The following is a 20,734-nucleotide window of genomic DNA, read 5'->3' as shown; positions in this document are numbered from 1 at the left end:
GAGAAACCCGACAAAATGTTGCTCTGGACGCTCGGTAAAAGAGTCAGAACCCGAGGTGGAGGAGCTGCGTTCATGTCTGGAGCAAACTCCCAGAATGCACCAGGTCGGCTGAAACACAGAGTAAAGATCCAAACCTGAACCGGTTCTTCTAAACTTGCAGCTGATTGTGTCTGTCGTTCTCCGTGTTTAGTTTTTACGTCTGTGTTTGACTGTAATTTACAGACATTGATCCCTGAAAGTGCCTTAGTTTCATTAAACAATTACACTTTTATTAACATAATACTATGAAGACCGAGTCTAAATCTTCCGATCAGAAATGGGACGGGTACGTTTCAGCGACTCCACGTCACTTTTTCACCATCGACCAAAACTGAAAATGCCACGTTGGCCGTACCTGCTTCAGTTGCCACGGTAACGGTGCACTGAAAGTTGTTGTTGAAGTCTAAAGGTTTTGTGTCGTCAGAGAGGCGTCGATCCTGACGATGGATGAGTTTCTGTCTTTGTGATGAGTCGCTGGTAAACCCGGGGGAACCGGGCTCGTCCTGACTCTTCTTCTCTGTCCTCCACAGCGTTCTTGGTCCTGACTCTTCTTCTCTGTCCTCCACAGCGTTCTTGGTCCTGACTCTTCTTCTCTGTCCTCCACAGCGTTCTTGGTCCTGAATCTTCTTCTCTGTCCTCCACAGCGTTCTTGGTCCTGACTCTTCTTCTCTGTCCTCCACAGCGTTCTTGGTCCTGACTCTTCTTCTCTGTCCTCCACAGCGTTCTTGGTCCTGACTCTTCTTCTCTGTCCTCCACAGCGTTCTTGGTCCTGACTCTTCTTCTCTGTCCTCCACAGCGTTCCTCGTCCTGAATCTTCTTCTCTGTCCTGAATCTTCTTCTCTGTCCTGAATCTTCTTCTCTGTCCTCCACAGCGTTCCTCGTCCTGACTCTTCTTCTCTGTCCTCCACAGCGTTCTTCGTCCTGACTCTTCTTCTCTGTCCTCCACAGCGTTCTTCGTCCCGCTGCTGCTGTCCACCATGAAGAGGTTCAGGAGACACGGACACGAGTCCCAGAGGGACCGGCTGAAGCAGGAGCTGTTCCAGTTCAACAAGGCAAGTCCAGCCAACCCAACAACGCTGCAGCTCCAAGCTGAGCATTTACTAGCTGAGCACTAACGCGGTCCCACCACTGGATTTAGCTGCTTTTTACTGGTTTCACTGGATTTACCTGTGTTTTACTGGGTTTTACTGGGTTTAACTGGATTTTCTGGGTTCAGCCGCTACAGTTTCACTGGATTTAGCTGCGTTTTACTGGATTTACTGGTGTTTCACTGATTTACTGGATTTACCTGCGTTTCACTGGATTTAGCCATTAGTTTCACTGGTATTAGCTGTTTTTTTACTGCTGTTTCACTGGATTTAGCGGCTTTTCGCTGGTTTCACTGGATTTACTGGGTTTAGCCGCTACAGTTTCACTGGTATTAGCTGTTTTTTACTGGTGTTTTACTGGAATTAGCTGTTTTTTAATGTTGTTTCACTTGAATTAGCTGCGTTTTACTGGTGTTTCACTGGTATTAGCTGTTTTTTACTGGTGTTTCACTGGAATTAGCTGTTTTTAAATGGTGTTTCACTGGTATTAGCTGTGTTTTACTGGTGTTTTACTGGAATTAGCTGTTTTTTACTGGTGTTTCACTGGTATTAGCTGTGTTTTTACTGGTGTTTCACTGGAATTAGCTGTGTTTTACTGGTGTTTCACTGGAATTAGCTGTGTTTTACTGGTGTTTCACCGGAATTAGCTGTTTTTACTGGTGTTTCAAATGGAATTAGCTGTTTTTTTTACTGGTGTTTCACTGGAATTAGCTGTTTTTTACTGGTGTTTCAAATGGAATTAGCTGTTTTTTACTGGTGTTTCACCGGAATTAGCTGTTTTTTACTGGTGTTTCACTGGAATTAGCTGTTTTACTGGTGTTTCAATGCATTTAGCTGTGTTTCACTACCAGCCCTGTTTGATCCACCTTAAATGGACCAGAGCTCCTTCACTCCACTCCTTTAGTCCAGTTAATTTGGACAAGTATGAACACACAATCAAACTCTGATTTGATTAAATTTTATTTTTATTGGCATCTATTACAATACAAGTGTTCTCTAGGCATTTTCAGAGACCAGAACACGACCCCCGAGCAATTATTGAAGGTAAAAACTCACCTTTTAGAGGGAAGAAAACTGGCTCTTCCACAATCTTTGAGGTGTTTGTTCTATCACAGTTAGATCTGTGTGCTGAAACTGCAGCGGAAAGATCAACCTGTAACACGGACTATCAGTGCTTTTATTTCCAGAGATATTCAAATAGTTTCAGCTGATTCGTGTCCAGCTGCCGTCTCATAGAACTACTGGACTCTGGTCCCATTGCAGTCCAGTAGAAACCTGGACTTGTGTCCCGCTACGGTCCAGTTGAAGGACTGGGTGTGTCCCACTGAGATTCTGGAAAAGGACTGAATTAATTTGCTGCTTTGGTCGCAGTAGAACCGTTGGATTCGTATTGTTTTTGTTGCGGTCCAACGAGGACATGTGTCCTGAAGCTGTTCATTAGAAAGGATGGACTCTGGTCCCGCCGAGGTGTCCAGCCGCGGTCCACTAGAAGTAGTGGACTCTTGTCCCCCCCTGGACTTCATTAAAATGGGTTTAAAGCGACACTACGTAACTTTTCCACCTTAATATCATATTTCATCATCATCATTGTGATGGAACATCAACTTCCAACAGGTTTAATGAACCTCTGTCATGGTCTGAGGGGTCTGTATCTCCTTCACTGGCACTATGTAACTTTGAGGTGCATGGTAGGAACCCTGCCACACTAAAAAACTACACATTTTTACAGCTTTGACTGCTTTACGGCATACGTCACTTCCCCCTCCTTCCCGATTCGTAGTCCAGACGAAAATGGGCGGGGCTTGGAGCTCAGAGCTCGGGAGAAGCTGGTGTCATGGCCGAAGCAGCGGAAAAACCTAAGAAAATAAAAGTTTTATCGGAGGAGGCCTTCAATCAATTTTTAGCAGGTAAAAAGACCCATTTTCAGGGGAGAAATCAGATGCTGGCAGGCAATCACTTTTTGGAACGACACCGGCGTTCACTCGCTGGCATGAGCTGTGACGAGGAGGGATGTCCGACCGATGGGGATTTATGGGGATAAAACAAGACACAGAATTGTTATGATACAAATGTAAATGTAGAGTTCTATGTTCAATAAGAATCAAAATTAGAATGTTTTCACATTCGTCTTGGGTTTTGGTAATTCTAAAATTACTGACAATATCAACAGACACAGAATAATAATAGTGATCATGAAATTGTGTAATTGGCAATGAGGAAGCTTTATAAAATAATAATACAATTGAATAGAATTACAGCACTAGAGGAAAGAATGCAACGCAAAGAAAATGTATAGAACATTTCTACTATTTTTCCTGAGAACTGTAAAATTGTGCAGGGCTGATCTGCAAAACATTCAGTTAGTTAGGTTATAAAGTATTTTTTTATTTTGTCAGTAAGTATGTTGGACTACTAATTTATGACGAAGTCCCTCTAAAAAAACGTGACAGGAAATAGGTGCAGTAGAACAAAACCAGAGCGCATTATCAAATGCAGCGACGGGGACAGGCTCTTTCCGGCAGTACGCGCTGGTGCTCATGGGAAATGTAGTTCTTTCTGGTAAAGCACTACCGCTTTTGTCCAAAGGAGCCGCCAAACTCAACAAAAGCTGAAAGTTACGTTGTGCTGCCTTAAGGTGAAAAATGTCTGCCAGTAAACACCGTAGTCAGTTCACCACACAGCTGGATGTGGGGAAGCTGTTCCTCGATCTGAGAGGGATAATCGTAGATCAGTCTTGGTTAGAGCATGGTTCTGCAGGGTGTGGTGGTTTTCTGGCTTTATCTTTGTGGTCACGGTTTACCAATCTCCAACCCCTTCCACCCCCCACCCGTTTGTCTCCCCTCCCATGTGTCCCGTACAGACGGTGGAGCATGGATTCCCCCACCAGCCCAGCGCCCTGGGATACAGTCCCTCCCTGCAGCTGCTGGCCATCGGCACCAGATCAGGAGCCGTCAAACTGTATCCTTGATTCATGAGGAGGTCTGGGGACGAGATATGTTGTTAGCACTTGTGAAATATACCGGTACTACTACTGCAGTTCTTGTGATGGGTGCGGATTCCTGTTGGGACAACTCTGGTCGACTTGAGCAGATCCTAGGAATGGGCGATATTTTACCGTACACGATAAACCGTCGGAGGGAGGGAGGGAGGGAGGGAGGGAGGGAGGGAGGGAGGGAGGGAGGAAGGAAGGAAGGAAGGAAGGAAGGAAGGAAGGAAGGAAGGAAGGAAGGAAGGAAGGAAGGAAGGAAGGAAGGAAGGAAGGAAGGAAGGAAGGAAGGAAGGAAGGAAGGAAGGAAGGAAGGAAGGAAGGAAGGAAGGAAGGAAGGAAGGAAGGAAGGAAGGAAGGAAGGAAGGAAGGAAGGAAGGAAGGAAGGAAGGAAGGAAGGAAGGAAGGAAGGAAGGAAGGAAGGAAGGAAGGAAGGAAGGAAGGAAACGAGAAAACAAGGAAGGAAACGAGAAAACAAGGAAGGAAACGAGGAAACAAGGAAGGAAACGAGGAAACAAGGAAGGAAACGAGGAAGGAAACGAGAAAACAAGGAAGGAAACGAGGAAGGAAACGAGAAAACAAGGAAGGAAACGAGGAAGGAAACGAGAAAACAAGGAAGGAAACGAGAAAACAAGGAAGGAAACGAGAAAACAAGGAAGGAAACGAGAAAACAAGGAAGGAAACGAGAAAACAAGGAAGGAAACGAGAAAACAAGGAAGGAAACGAGAAAACAAGGAAGGAAACGAGAAAACAAGGAAGAAAACGAGAAAACAAGGAAGGAAACGAGAAAACAAGGAAGAAAACAAGGAAGGAAACAAGGAAGAAAACGAGAAAACAAGGAAGAAAACAAGGAAGGAAACAAGGAAGGAAACGAGAAAACAAGGAAGGAAACAAGGAAGGAAAAGAGAAAACAAGGAAGGAAGGAAACGAGAAAACAAGGAAGGAAGGAAGGAAGGAAGGAGGGAGGGAGGGAGGGAGGAAGGAAGGAAACGAGAAAACAAGGAAGGAAATGAGAAAACAAGGAAGGAAACGAGAAAACAAGGAAGGAAACGAGAAAACGAGGAAGGAAACAAGGAAGGAAACGAGAAAACGAGGAAGGAAACAAGGAAGGAAACGAGAAAACAAGGAAGGAAACAAGGAAGGAAACGAGAAAACAAGGAAGGAAACAAGGAAGGAAACGAGAAAACAAGGAAGGAAACAAGGAAGGAAGGGAGAAAACAAGGAAGGAAAGGAGGGAGAAAACAAGGAAGGAAGGGAGAAGGAAGGAAGGGAGAAAAGGGGAAATAAATTCCCGTTGATGACGCTTTTGTGTAACAAACATGGCTGATCTGAGAGTGAGATAGATTTATAGTTAAAAAGATGGAGTTGAATTGGTATTTTTTTATCGTCATTTTTATCGTTATCGGGATAAATGCCAGAAATGATCGTGATAAATTTTTTAGTTCATACCGCCCATCCCTAGCGGATCCCCGTTGGGACCTCTTTGGTTGACCACGTTGGCCTCCACCACTACTTGTGGTTCACCACTGTTTTTTCACGGTCGCTGGGACCCAAAGGTCCTGTCCTCTTCAGGACGTACTTGAGTGAGGTCTGTACCTTCATCAGACCAGTGTGTCCTTAACCCGAGAGCAGGTACGGAGCTCCGAGTGTGGAGTTCATGGGTCTGCATGAAGAGAACGCCGCCGTCACCCAGGTGCACTTCCTGCCTCACCAGGTGAGTCCCGACCGGTCACAGTTACTGCGGGTTTGTGGGATAAGTGTTGACGGTCAGCTCGTGTCCTGCAGGCGGCGCTGGTCACGCTCCTCGACGACAACAGTCTCCACATGTGGACTCTGAGAGGACACAGCGGCCAGTCGGAGCTGCTGGAGATCGGACGCTTCACGCTGACCGGACCACCGGGGTAAACCCTTCATTTTCTGGACCATGGTCTGAAGATGTGCTGAGATCTACTCCTGCAGCCACTTCTCCAGAAACACAATTTAGTCAAAGGGCAACTTTATAAAGCCTCCGTTAAGACTTTTGCTCACATGTCTGGGGAAAGTTTGACAACCTATTTTTTTTGTTAGAACAAATCTATAGAAGGAATTTTAGGGGTGTTGTCATCTTGAATTTTTCTGCTGGTGACCACTAGAGGCGCTAGAATATTCAAGTTCTCAGTTCAGGCATATGGTCAGTTTTGGTCAACGTGTACAATTTATATGCATAATTGTCAAGATTATACGACGGAGTATTAGGGCCAAACAAAGAAAAAAAAAAAGGAAATTACGAAAATAAAGTCATAATAATATGAGAATAAAGTCATAATGTTGCGAGAATAAAGTCGTAATATTTTGAGAATAAAGTAATATTACGAGAAAAGTCGTAATATTAAATATATTATAAATATAACGTCACAAGATGCTCAATATTCAACATTTTAACACACTCTTCCTTTTAGAGTTCTCATAAATTAACACTTTATTTTTGTAATATTACGACTTTATTCTCATAAATTACGACTTTATTCTCATAAATTACGACTTTATTCTCGTAATATTACGACTTTATTCTCGTAATATTACGACTTTATTCTCGTAATATTGCGACTTTATTCTCGTAATATTGCGACTTTATTCTCGTAATATTGCGACTTTATTCTCGTAATATTACGACTTTATTCTATTACGACTTTATTCTCACAATATTATGACTTTATTCTCGTAATTTCCAAATTTTTTTTTGTCTTAGTTTGGCCCTAATACTCCGTAAGATTAAAACATTGTATATCTAAGGAAATAGATAAAACAATACTAAAAAAGCCTTTATGAATCATATTGTAATATTTTAGCCAATATTGGATACAAAATATCACTTATTTATAGACGTTTTTGACACAGATTTCATACAAAATGTGTTTCACTGTAAAAAAAAAAGAAAAAAAAGATAGTTATTATGTGTGTGTTAAAAACGCCTATAAAAACGTCATATTTTTTAACAAATATTGGACAAAATATAGCAATACAATAAAAAAAAAATGTTTTTCAATTGATGTTTTATCCATTTCCCTAAATATAAAATCTTGAACATTGAAGATTTTGCATATAAACTGTACATTTGGACCATTATTGTGACCATATGCATGAATTGAGTATTTGAATGTTTCAGCGCCTCCAGTGGTCACCAGCAAAACAATCCAAGATGACAACACCCCTATTATTCCTCCTAGGGGTTCCTTCTAACAAAAAAATAAGGTTGTCAAACTTTACCCAGAAGCGTGAGCAGAGTTATCAATCTTAGGGTTTGCCCCCTGACTAATTAATATGTTGTTAAATGTACAGCACTTGTGGCACTTTTACACTAGTACCTACTCGACTCAACTCGGCCTGGTTTCTTTTCCACTACAATCCAGCACCCGGAGCAGAAGTAGGAGGTTGGAGAAGCTGCTGTGACGCATTTGATTTTGTTGAAGACAACAACACTAAAGATGTAGAACCTGGAGGAGATGATAGATGTGCTGCTGGGTCTGTGGCTTGTGTTCAATATCAAGTTTAAAAATGAGAGTGAAAGAAGCTTTTTAATTTTATTTAGTTTGTCTCTTCGCTGCTGAAAAGTCCGTTGGGAGCCGTTAGCAGCTATGAAGTGACAGAGTTCCTGGTAGATCTGGTGGTTCCTTATCGCCCGTTTACATCCCTTTTTTATTATTATTCAAATATTTTTATTGAATTTTCACATAAAACATTCAAATACGAAGCAGCACAATAAAAGTGCACACAGAGCCTATGGGAGGGGGAGGAGGGTAAATAAAATAAGTAATGTAATATTGATAAGTAAAAAATAGAATATATGAAAAAAATTAAATAAAAACATAAAAATAAAATGAAAGTATAAGAAAAAAATAAGTATAATAAAATAAGATTAAGATAAAATCAAGTGCCAGGATTTCCTGTACCAACAGAGAGAAAAGTAATGTAATATTGATAAGTAAAAAATAAAATTAAAAAAAAAAAATATATATAAAAAATAAATGAATAAAAACATCAAAATAAAATGAAAGTATAAGAATAAAAAATACGTTAAAGTATTATTAAAATAAAATTAAGATAGAATCAAGTGCCAGGATTTCCTGTACCAACAGAGAGAAAAGTAATGTAAAGTAATGTAATATTGATAAGTAAAAAATAAAATAAAAAAATAAATAAATAAAAACATAAAAATAAAATGAAAGTATAAGAAAAAAAATACTTTAAAGTAAAATAAATTAAAATAAAATTAAGATAGAATCAAGTGCCAGGATTTCCTGTACCAACAGAGAGAAATTCCTGTTCAAAATAAGATAGAAATGGTTGCCAGACTTTGTACTAGATCCCTTTTTTTTAATTCTCTCCTCAGCACCAGGTTTATGAACATCTGCACCTCAGAGTTGGATCATGAAACAGACTTTAGTGCTGCCATTGCCTGTTGGGGAAAAAATAGAAGCCGCGAGTCGCTCTTTCTCTGATTTCCTCCTCCTGACTCAGATGTCTGCCTCCAACCCCCCGACCAATCAGTGGCTTGTAGTGTGATGATGTCACATACAGCCGACTCAGCCGCTTAGAACCTCGGCAGAATAGTTACAGAAAAGTATCTACTCGGCACTTCAGACCCCTAGTGGAGAAGAACCAAACCGAGTTGAGTCGGGCCGAGTAGGTACTGGTGCAGGGATCGGCAACCCGCGGCTCTAGAGCCGCATGCTGCTCTTTAGCGCCGCCCTAGTGGCTCCTGGAGCTTTTTCAAAAATGTTAGACCTTTTTTCCCTTTTTTTCTTCTTTTTTTCTCTTTTTTCCTTTTCTTTCTTCTTTTTTCCTTTTTTCCTTTTTTTTCTCTTTTTTCTTACTTTTTCCTTTTTTTAATCTCGAAATTTTTACTTTTTTTTTCCAAATTTTTACTTTTTTCTCAACATTTCAACTTCTTTCTCGACATTTCGACTTTTGTCTCAAGATTGTACTTCAACATTAATCTCGATATTTCGACTTTTTTCTCGATATTTTGACTTTTCTGGACATTTTGACTTTTTTCTCGACATCTTGACTTTTTTCTCGACATCTTGACTTTTTTCTCAAGATTGTACTTCAACATTAATCTCGATATTTCGACTTTTTTCTCGATATTTTGACTTTCTCGACATTTTGACTTTTTTCTCGATATTTTGACTTTCTCGACATTTTGACTTTTTTCTCGACATTTTGACTTTTTTTCGACATTTCGACATTTTTCTCGAAATTTCAACTTTTTTCTCGAAATTTCAACTTTTTTCTCGACATTTCGACTTTTTTCTCGACATTTTGACTTTTCTCGACATTTCGACTTTTTTCTCAACATTTCAACTTTATTCACGAAATTTTGACTTTATTCTTGAAATTGTATTTCAACATTATTCTCAACATTTCGACTTTTTCCTCGACATTTCGACTTTTTTCTCGAAGTGCATAATGAAAAAAAAAAAATCTTCCCCCAGTTCTAACTAATATAGAAACATGCAGCATGTGTTGTCTTCATTCTAAGGCTGATACAAGACTTAATTTTTTGAGTCTCCAGACATATTTGTTTTTTGTGTTTTTGGTCCAATACGGCTCTTTCAACATTTTGGGTTGCCGAGCCCTGTTCTGGTGGAAAAGAGCCATAATTGATAGTAATTGAAGTGTCATCAGCAGCAGCAGCTTTGTTCTCCCTGGTCGTCTCCAGTCATGTGACTTCCCTGGTCCTCTCCAGTCATGTGACTTCCCTGGTCCTCTCCAGTCATGTGACTTCCCTGGTCCTCTCCAGTCATGTGACTTCCCTGGTCCTCTCCAGTCATGTGACTTCCCTGGTCCTCTCCAGTCATGTGACTTCCCTGGTCCTCTCCAGTCATGTGACTTCCCTGGTCCTCTCCAGTCATGTGACTTCCCTGGTCCTCTCCAGTCATGTGACTTCCCTGGTCCTCTCCAGTCATGTGACTTCCCTGGTCCTCTCCAGTCATGTGACTTCCCTGGTCCTCTCCAGTCATGTGACTCTCTCCGTGTCCTCCAGGGCCCTCCCGTGCGTGACCAGAGTCACGGCCGTGCTGCCTCACTCCTCCGGGGAGCTGCTCCTGCTGGGGACGGAAGGAGGACATGTGTTCGTGGTGGAGGTGCCGGGATTCAGGGAGCTGGAGGAGAGGAACATCAGCCTGGACCAGGTCTCCAACAGGTGGGAGGCCCACGTAGACCTGGACCGGGGTCTTTAATCAAGTTCTCAGTTCAGAATAGGCCTGTGTTGAATTTCCCAATTCTAAATCGATTCTCATATTAATTCCTAAAAATCGATTCATATGATCAAAGATCGATTTTTTTTTAAAAACATTTTTTTTTCTTTTATTTATTTATGTATTTTTTTTTCATCATTACATTACAACTTTTGGTTATTTTTTTGTTTATCTCCAAAAAAGTAATGTTTTGTTGGACACGAAAATAACTGGTGTTATGTTTTTGCCTTTAAATATGTTTAAAGGTATGAAAACATTAAAATGTTCAGTTATAATTGCATAAATTGTCTATATTTCATTACTTTATATACTGTCTTGGGTTTACATTTGCAAAAAATGCTAAAAACCAAATGCTCAAAAATTAAAAACCAAAATAGACCGAAAATGGAACAAATAAAAACAGAATGTGGGAAAAAATAAAACTGATTTCCTCCGTCTCTGTTTCCTCCCTGGATCTGTTTGGTAATTCTGACCCACAATGTTTCTGTTTCAGTTCTATCAGCATTCTGGGAGCTGATTGGTCCTTACAGCATCATTAGCTGCCAATACTTGCTGTTTAATCTCAATATAATACTAGTATTAATATGTTGCAGAACTACAGTCACATAATTCATGCAACAGCTGAAAAAACAGTTTTAATAACACTAACCCAAATCAATAGGGAGGGAGGGAAGAAGCCTGAAAGATAGAAATGAGAAAGAAAGAAAGAAAGAAAGAAAGAAAGAAAGAAAGAAAGAAAGAAAGAAAGAAAGAAAGAAAGAAAGAGAAATGCAATGACATATTTTAAGAAGTTCTTAATAAGAAATTCCTAAGAAATGACAGTTCTTAAGACGGTTCTTAAGAAAATATTGAGGAACTTAAGAACGATCTTAACAAATGCCTTAAGATCTAAAATTAAGAAGTTCATAAGAAAGTTCTTAAGAACATTTTGATGAATCCGGCCCCAGGATTCCTTGTGAAAAGAGCATGCGCAGAAAACAGATTCCTGTTCCGTTTGATGGGGATATTCCGTTTGGCGTTTACATGACCCAATATTCAGGTTTTAAAAGGAGTAACCCAGGGCTCATATTGGGGTTTTTAAAACCCCGAATATGAGCAAATTCAGGTTATTCAAAGGGGTTATTGGAGTTTACATGGCCGTGCAAATTCGGGTTATTGCTAATATTCAGGTTTTAAAAGGGTTATTGATGCATTTAAACGCAGTCACTATTGCACATCACTGTCTGGGACCATCACAGCAGTTCCCCTGGTCCTCTTTTCTCACCCGCTCCCTGTTCTGCGTTGTCATGGCAGCGTACCCCAGGACTACGTGGGCCGCAGGAACCTGGAGCACGTGGAGACGCTGCAGGAGAACCCGCTCAACCCCACCCAGGTGGTGATCGGATACGGACGAGGCCTCATGGTCCTCTGGGACCTGGACCGGCAGAGTGCCGTCCAGCACATCCCTGCTACACAGGTGAGCGCCGGTCTGTCTACAACGGTTTCTCTCAGTACTATGGGCTCAAATTAATGCCATAAGTATTTTGTATCTGTAAATAAACTTTGTACTTGTAGAAATATTTTGTGCGTGTGAAAAAAATATTTGCACTTGCAAAACATAGTTGTACTTCTAGATACAAAGCTAGAGACATATTTTTTATCAACAAAACAAATTAAAAAAAATTCAAATAACAAAATAACATATTTGAACCATTTTTCAGACAATAAAATAACAATAACAATAAAATGTAATGTAATGTGTAAAAATGTAAAATATGCGTTGTTGATGAGAAAATATGTTTCTCTATTTTTCTTTTTGTGAGGGGGGATATATATTGTTTTTCGGCACTACCTTGTTCTTTATAGCTGATATAACATGAATTACTCCTATGTGGGATCAATAAAGTTCTTATTTTTGCCATCTGAGAAAATTAAATATATTATATTTGGTGCCTAACTGTTTCCCAAGTATATTAGTGCGTGTGTGAAGGAATAAATGAGACGTAAAACGTTAATTTCTTTGTAGAAAGATGCTTCATGAAAATAAGTCCATTTACTTGTATTAGTTTACAGCGCAGTCGTAGTTGTAAAAAAAGTTTGTAGCTTTTGAAAAAAAGTTTGTAGCTTTGTATCTACAAGTACAAATATGTTTTGCAAGTGCAAATATTTTTTTCACACGCACAAAATATTTCTACAAGTACAAAGTTTATTTTCACACGCTCAAAATATTTTTTGCAAGTACAAATATTCTTTGCAAGTACAAATATTTTTTGCACATGCACAAAATATTTCTACAAGTACAAAGTTTATTTACAGATACAAAATATTTATGGCATTAATTTGAGCCCATACAGTACACGAGTCAAAATATAATTTGCGTGATGTTTGTAAATATGTTGTACAAAAAGCTAGAAAAGAGACTAAAAGGAGACTTATATATCTGTTGTGGGAGTTAAATTATCGAATGACGCTAACCTACATTTACAAACGTGCAGCTCATTTTCGGTTTACAAAAAAAGGTTTTTTAGAGCAATCTTTGAAAGCTACAAATGCTAATGTTTATTTGTTTTGATTGTTGCTGTTCTCTGATATTTATAAAAAAATGTCTTTACTACTATATAGACTAGACGGGATGTACCAAAAAGTGAATGTAAGGAGCATTTATGGGTACAAGTCGGGAACCGGCCTACTTTACATATTTCAAGGGTGCTGAATCCAAAAAAACGGTACCCGAGCAAAATTTTGAGTTTTTGACCTTCTAATTTGCATATCAAAATGGCCGCCAAACTGCCTGTCTTGCTCAGTCGTTTTTTTGTAAGTAGGCATTCAAAGATGATGAATTAAGTGTCTAGATCTATAGTCTAGGGTCAGAGCAAGGATATAGTGGAGGCTCAGTGCCTTTTTATGTATATATATATGCAAAATACCAACTTTTAAGGTGAAATTAAGCATTATTTGTGTCATTTTTAAGGCCGACATAAATATTCAGTCAATATCACTCTTAAATGTTACCAGTGTGTATATGATATGTGATGTATTCCATATTACATAATAATCAAGAAAAACACCTTTGCAAGTTGTCTGAGAATTCATTTTTTTATGCAAACAAAGCATAATGCTCTTAATTCAAAAATCAAAAAATTTAAGTGAATAGGGAAAAAAAAACATGAAACTTCCCTTGAACAGTTCTACAGATCAGATCTTGTTTCTGTATATTTTCTTTCATGTTTCTAGCTGGATTGCTTTGCTTTCATCTCTCTTCTTCTGTAAGTTCCATAGGTCATTTGTTTTGGTAAATTGTTTTTATACCTTTCTAGTTTGCTTGTGTGCCATTTGTCTTTGGAATTTCATTTTGATTAGTATTTCTTTCTGCAGTCCTTTTCCAAGTTTTTTGGTTACCCATTGCCTTGGTATGCTTGAGGACTACAACTCCACATTTAAACAAGGACATTGGTCATCACTCTGACATGTACACATTGCAGTGCATAACAGCCCCAATTTTCGGCATTTGGCTAGGTGGCTGTAGGTGGTTGTAGGTGGTTGTAGGTGGCTATAGGTGGCTATAGGTGGCTGCAGGTGGCTGTAGGTGGCTATAGGTGACTATAGGTGGCTGCAGGTGGCTATAGGTGACTATAGGTGGCTGCAGGTGGCTGCAGGTGGCTATAGGTGGCTGTAGGTGGCTGCAGGTGGCTGCAGGTGGCTATAGGTGGCTGTAGGTGGCTGCAGGTTGCTGGAGATGGCTGCAGGTGGCTGCAGGTGGCTGCAGGTGGCTGCAGGTGACTGCAGGTGGCTGCAGGTGGCTATAGGTGACTATAGGTGGCTGCAGGTGGCTGCAGGTGGCTATAGGTGGCTGTAGGTGGCTGCAGGTTGCTGGAGATGGCTGCAGGTGGCTGCAGGTGGCTGCAGGTGGCTGCAGGTGGCTGCAGGTGGCTGCAGGTGGCTGCAGGTGGCTATAGGTGGCTGCAGGTGGCTGGAGGTGGCTGTAGGTGGATGTAGGTGGCTGCAGGTGACTATAGGTGACTATAGGTGGCTGCAGGTGGCTGCAGGTGGCTATAGGTGACTATAGGTGGCTGCAGGTGACTGTAGGTGGCTATAGGTGGCTGCAGGTGGCTATAGGTGACTATAGGTGACTATAGGTGGCTGCAGGTGGCTATAGGTGACTATAGGTGGCTGCAGGTGGCTATAGGTGACTATAGGTGGCTGCAGGTGGCTATAGGTGGCTGTAGGTGGCTGCAGGTTGCTGGAGATGGCTGTAGGTGGATGTAGGTGGCTGCAGGTGACTATAGGTGACTATAGGTGGCTGCAGGTGGCTATAGGTGACTATAGGTGGCTGCAGGTGGCTGCAGGTGGCTGCAGGTGGCTATAGGTGGCTGTAGGTGGCTGCAGGTTGCTGGAGATGGCTGCAGGTGGCTGCAGGTGGCTGCAGGTGGCTATAGGTGGCTGTAGGTGGCTGCAGGTTGCTGGAGATGGCTGCAGGTGGCTATAGGTGGCTGCAGGTGGCTGGAGGTGGCTGTAGGTGGATGTAGGTGGCTGCAGGTGACTATAGGTGACTATAGGTGGCTGCAGGTGGCTATAGGTGACTATAGGTGGCTGCAGGTGGCTGTAGGTGGCTGTAGGTGGCTATATGTGGCTGCAGGTGGCTATAGGTGGCTGCAGGTGGCTATATGTGGCTGCAGGTGGCTATAGGTGGTTGCAGGGGGCTATAGGTGGCTGCAGGTTGCTGCAGGTTGCTGTAGGTGGCTGTAGGTGGATGAAGGTGGCTATAGGTGGTTGCAGGGGGCTATAGGTGGCTGTAGGTGGCTATAGGTGGTTGCAGGGGGCTATAGGTGGCTGCAGGTTGCTATAGGTGGCTGCAGGTGGCTATAGGTGGCTGCAGGTGGCTATAGGTGGCTATAGGTGGTTGCAGGGGGCTATAGGTTGCTATAAATGGCTGCAGGCGGCTATGGGTGGCTGCAGGGGGCTATAGGTGGCTGCAGGTGGCTATAGGTGGCTATAGGTGGTTGCAGGGGGCTATAGGTTGCTATAAATGGCTGTAGGTGGCTATAGGTGGTTGCAGGGGGCTATAGGTGGCTGCAGGTTGCTGCAGGTGGCCATAGGTGGCTGTAGGTGGCTGCAGGTGGCTATAGGTGGCTATAGGTGGTTGCAGGGGGCTATAGGTGGCTATAAATGGCGGCAGGCGGCTATAGGTGGCTGCAGGTGGCTATAGGTGGCTATAGGTGGTTGCAGGGGGCTATAGGTTGCTATAAATGGCTGCAGGCGGCTATGGGTGGCTGCAGGTGGCTATAGGTGGCTATAGGTGGTTGCAGGGGGCTATAGGTGGCTGCAGGTTGCTATAAGTGGCTATAAATGGCTGCAGGCGGCTATAAGTGGCTATAGGTGGTTGCAGGTGGCTATGGGTGGCTATAGGTGACTATAGGTGACTATAGGTGGCTGCAGGTGGCTATAGGTGACTATAGGTGGCTGCAGGTGGCTATAGGTGACTATAGGTGGCTGCAGGTGGCTATAGGTGGCTGTAGGTGGCTGCAGGTTGCTGGAGATGGCTGTAGGTGGATGTAGGTGGATGTAGGTGGCTGCAGGTGACTATAGGTGGCTGCAGGTGGCTATAGGTGGCTGCAGGTGGCTGCAGGTGGCTATAGGTGGCTGTAGGTGGCTGCAGGTTGCTGGAGATGGCTGCAGGTGGCTGCAGGTGGCTGCAGGTGGCTATAGGTGGCTGTAGGTGGCTGCAGGTTGCTGGAGATGGCTGCAGGTGGCTATAGGTGGCTGCAGGTGGCTGGAGGTGGCTGTAGGTGGATGTAGGTGGCTGCAGGTGACTATAGGTGACTATAGGTGGCTGCAGGTGGCTATAGGTGACTATAGGTGGCTGCAGGTGGCTGTAGGTGGCTGTAGGTGGCTATATGTGGCTGCAGGTGGCTATAGGTGGCTGCAGGTGGCTATATGTGGCTGCAGGTGGCTATAGGTGGTTGCAGGGGGCTATAGGTGGCTGCAGGTTGCTGCAGGTTGCTGTAGGTGGCTGTAGGTGGATGAAGGTGGCTATAGGTGGTTGCAGGGGGCTATAGGTGGCTGCAGGTGGCTATAGGTGGTTGCAGGGGGCTATAGGTGGCTGCAGGTTGCTATAGGTGGCTGCAGGTGGCTATAGGTGGCTGCAGGTGGCTATAGGTGGCTATAGGTGGTTGCAGGGGGGCTATAGGTTGCTATAAATGGCTGCAGGCGGCTATGGGTGGCTGCAGGGGGCTATAGGTGGCTGCAGGTGGCTATAGGTGGCTATAGGTGGTTGCAGGGGGCTATAGGTTGCTATAAATGGCTGTAGGTGGCTATAGGTGGTTGCAGGGGGCTATAGGTGGCTGCAGGTTGCTGCAGGTGGCCATAGGTGGCTGTAGGTGGCTGCAGGTGGCTATAGGTGGCTATAGGTGGTTGCAGGGGGCTATAGGTGGCTATAAATGGCGGCAGGCGGCTATAGGTGGCTGCAGGTGGCTATAGGTGGCTATAGGTGGTTGCAGGGGGCTATAGGTTGCTATAAATGGCTGCAGGCGGCTATGGGTGGCTGCAGGTGGCTATAGGTGGCTATAGGTGGTTGCAGGGGGCTATAGGTGGCTGCAGGTTGCTATAAGTGGCTATAAATGGCTGCAGGCGGCTATAAGTGGCTATAGGTGGTTGCAGGTGGCTATAGGTGGCTATGGGTGGCTGCGGGTGGCTGCAGGTGGCTATAGGTGGCTATTGGTACCAAAGCGTGTGAAACTGTTACGATCCTCTTTGCTGTTAATTCACCTCAGGCAAAGGGTCCTCAGTGATGGGACTGACCATGCTATGTACTGATCTAAATATTCAACTTTGTACGTTTCATGGTGGTCTCTTTTTGATTATTTTTCCCTATTTACATGGGTTTTTAGAGAATTTAGAGAACAAATGCTTAATTTGAAAAAAAAAAACGAAAAAAACAAAAAAAAACATGAAATCTCAGACAACTTGCAATGGATTTTTTTCTTTGTTATCATATAATATGGTGTACATCATATGTCATATCAACAGGGAAAATTTCAGAGTAACTTTTATTTAATATTTATGTCGGCCTTAAAAAATGACACAAATAATGCTTAATTTCACATTAAAAGTTGGTATTTTGCATATATATATACATAAAAAAGGCACTGAGCCTCCACTATATCCTTGTTTGACCCTTGACTATCGATCTAGAAACTTAATTTCCTCATCTTGATTGCCTACTTACAAAAAAAAATAGGAGGAAATGGTCCAATAACTGTGCAAGATGGGCAATTTGGCGGCCATTTTAATATGCAAATTAGAAGGTCAAAAACTCAAAATTTCACTCGGGTACCGGTTTTTTTTGGACTCAGCACCCTTGAAATATGTAAGGTAGGCCGGTTCCCGGCTTGTACCCATAAATGCTCCTTACTTCTTATAAAAGGCCTTTTTTCTGAAATCCGTCTAGACTATATATATGTAAACCTTTTATAGGTCCTCCTTTTCTGTTTTAGTTTGTTTGTTTGTTAGTGGTTGTTTGTTTTTATATTGAAAGAATTCTGGATAGCTTATCTTGGTATGTAGGACAGGCGTTAATATAAGCACTATGCTTCTGCCTTTTCGGTCACTATTTTGTTGATAATGTTTCTGTTGATAATGCTTGTAGTGTGATGTGACTGAATTAAGAATTTCAAACAAATAACGGGTGAGCGTGGCCTGGTGGCTGGAGGTAAAGGCTCTGAACGTTGTGTTGTCTTGGCCTCCTTAGCAGCTGGAGAGCATCTGGTGGACGGAGGACGGGAGCTGCATCCTCAGCTCTCACAGCGACGGCAGCTACTGCCGCTGGACCGTGGGCGGGGACGACGGGGAAGAGGAGGAGAAGCCCGACGTTCCCTATGGTGAGAAGCAGAAGCTGCACAGGTGATTCCTGTAACACAGAGTGGTTTCTGCAGCTGATGCTGACGGGTCCCTTCCTTTGCAGGACATTTCCCCTGCAAGGCCATCTCCAAGATCGTCCAGCTCCCCACCAAAGACGGGTACGTTCTAGGCCTGTGTTGAAAAAAATCGATTTTATGATTCCAAATCAATTCTCATATTAATTCCTAAAAATTGATTCATATGTCTAAAGATCGATTTTAATTTTTTTTTTTTTTTTTTTTTTTTTTCCCCATCATTACATTACAACTTTTGGTATTTTTCTGTTTATGTCCAAAAAAGGGAAGTTTTGTTGGAGACAAGAATAACTGGTGCCATGTTTTTGCCTTTAAATACAGGACTGTCTCAGAAAATTAGAATATTGTGATAAAGTTCTTTATTTTCTGTAATGCAATTTATAAAAAAAAAAAAAAAAAAAAAAAAAAAAAATGAAGTTAAAAAAAAAAAAAAATGTCATACATTCTGGATTAATTATAAATCAACTGAAATATTGCAAGCCTTTTATTATTTTAATATAGCTGATTATGGTTTACAGTTTAAGATTGCCAGAATATTCTAATTTTTTGAGATAGGATATTTGAGTTTTCTTAAGCTGTAAACCATAATCAGCAATATTAAAATAATAAAAGGCTTGCAATATTTCAGTTGATTTGTAATGAATCCAGAATGTATGACATTTTTGTTTTTGTAATTGCATTACAGAAAATCACAATATTCTAATTTTCTGAGACAGTCCTGTATGTCTAAAGATCATCTTATACATATATATTACAACTTTTGGTATTTTTCTGTTTATCCCCAAAAAAGGAATGTTTTGTTTGACACAAGAATAACCATGCCATGTTTTTGCCTTTTAAATATGTTTAAAGGTATGAAAACATTAAGGTTTTCAGTTATAATTGCATACATTGTCTATATTTCATTACTTTATATACTGTTTTGGGGTTACATTTGCATAAAATGCTAAAAACCAAATTTTCAGAAATTAAAAACCGAAATAGTACGAAAATGGAAAAAATTAAAACAGAATGTGGGAAATTAAAACCAATTCCATCCGTCTCTGTTTCCTCCCTGGATCTGTTTGATAAGTCTGACCCACGATGTTTCTGTTTCAGTTCTATCAGCATTCTGGGAGCTGATTGGTCCTTACAGCATCATTAGCTGCAATACTTGCTGTTTAATCTCAGTATAATACTAGTATCAATATGCTGCATAACTACAGTCATATAATTCATATAACAGCTCAAAAAACAATATCGGAATCAAATCTTGCTAATCGATTCTGAATCTTAAGAATCGGAATCGATTCTTGACATTTGAATGGATCCCCAGCCCTGGTATGTTCATCTTCTCGCCTCACAGGAAGTGATTGTGATGTTTTTAAACCTGTTTCTGAAGCTGAGGTTCCTCTGAATCTGTATTTATCCCGGCTTTTCTGAACCACGATCAGTGGTTGTCGATTATAAACTCTGACCTGCCTCCGTGTTCTGATCCGTCCTCAAACCTCCGTGTTGTCTCATCTCTCTGCTTGTTTCCAGGCCTCCCTTCCTGTTCTTCAGCGGCGGGATGCCCAGAGCCAGTTACGGCGACCGCCACTGCATCACCGTCATCCACGGGAAAACCCACGTGGCTCTGGACTTCACGTCCAGGATCATCGACTTCTTCGTCATCAGACACGGGCCGCATCACACAGGTAGCTGACGCACCGGTGGCGTTACACACTGCTGGAGTTTCAGGGAACGTTTGCAGCATGTCGTTAAAAAATAAACGCCTTTGGGTGGATTTGTGCGTACCGCCACGCACACGTTGTCAGTTGTCCAACAGTAAAGTAGTGAAACTTGCTTTTATTCACCAAAATATCCTCCACTAGATATCCTGAAGTAACAAGGGATTTGAGAAAGAAGTCTACACGTAGAGGGGGAAATATCCATTTTTGAGAAATTTTGAGAAAAAAGACGAAATGTCGAGAAAAAAGTCAAAATTTGAGCAAAGTCGATATTTTGAGAAAGTCAAAATTTTGAGAAAAAAGACGAAAAGTCGAGAAAAAAGTCGAAATTTTGAGGATAAAATTTTGAGAAAAAAGTCGATATTTTGAGAAAAAAGTCAAAATTTTGAGGAGAAAATTTTGAGAAAAAAGTCGATATTTTGAGAAAAAAGTCTAAATTTGGAGAAAGTCAAAATTTTGAGAAAAAGTCGAAATGTCGACAGAAAAGTCGAGAAAAAAGTCAAAATTTGGAGAAAAAAGTCGAAATTTGGAGAAAAAAAAGTCTATTTTGAGAAAAAAGTCAAAAATTTTGAGAAAAAAGACGGAAAGTCGAGAAAAAAGACGAAATGTCGAGAAAAAAGACTAAAGACTTGAAAGTAACTCCACTTCTCTGTCACTCCAAACGAAAGAAAAAAAGGTGCGTCAACGAAATAATTTCGTCATCGTTGACAAAAACACTAATGAACACACATCAGTGATGGTTGAGGGACACAGAAGAAAGAAA

At 41.7% G+C, this 20,734-nt stretch overlaps 1 protein-coding gene across 2 annotated transcripts in view; it reads left to right on the top strand.

The window, feature by feature from the left end:
- llgl2 (LLGL scribble cell polarity complex component 2) overlaps positions 1–20,734 on the top strand; it is a 66,631-nt gene that overhangs the window by 19,810 nt on the left and 26,087 nt on the right. For both annotated transcript variants that reach the window (XM_061708219.1, XM_061708220.1), the window contains exons 2-10: positions 988–1,091; positions 3,988–4,085; positions 5,746–5,827; positions 5,899–6,014; positions 10,139–10,297; positions 11,646–11,808; positions 18,079–18,208; positions 18,292–18,346; positions 19,784–19,938. In XM_061708219.1, the coding sequence (XP_061564203.1) occupies positions 1,017–1,091; positions 3,988–4,085; positions 5,746–5,827; positions 5,899–6,014; positions 10,139–10,297; positions 11,646–11,808; positions 18,079–18,208; positions 18,292–18,346; positions 19,784–19,938 (1,033 nt within the window). In that variant the 5' untranslated portion in view covers positions 988–1,016. The remainder of the gene's footprint in view (positions 1–987; positions 1,092–3,987; positions 4,086–5,745; positions 5,828–5,898; positions 6,015–10,138; positions 10,298–11,645; positions 11,809–18,078; positions 18,209–18,291; positions 18,347–19,783; positions 19,939–20,734) is intronic.

The sequence above is a fragment of the Cololabis saira genome, chromosome 19 (assembly GCF_033807715.1).
Source record: "Cololabis saira isolate AMF1-May2022 chromosome 19, fColSai1.1, whole genome shotgun sequence".
Classification (NCBI taxonomy): Eukaryota; Metazoa; Chordata; class Actinopteri; order Beloniformes; family Belonidae; genus Cololabis; species Cololabis saira.
The sequence above is the reverse complement of the archived record's forward strand: the minus strand, read 5'-3'. Positions and strand labels throughout refer to the sequence as shown.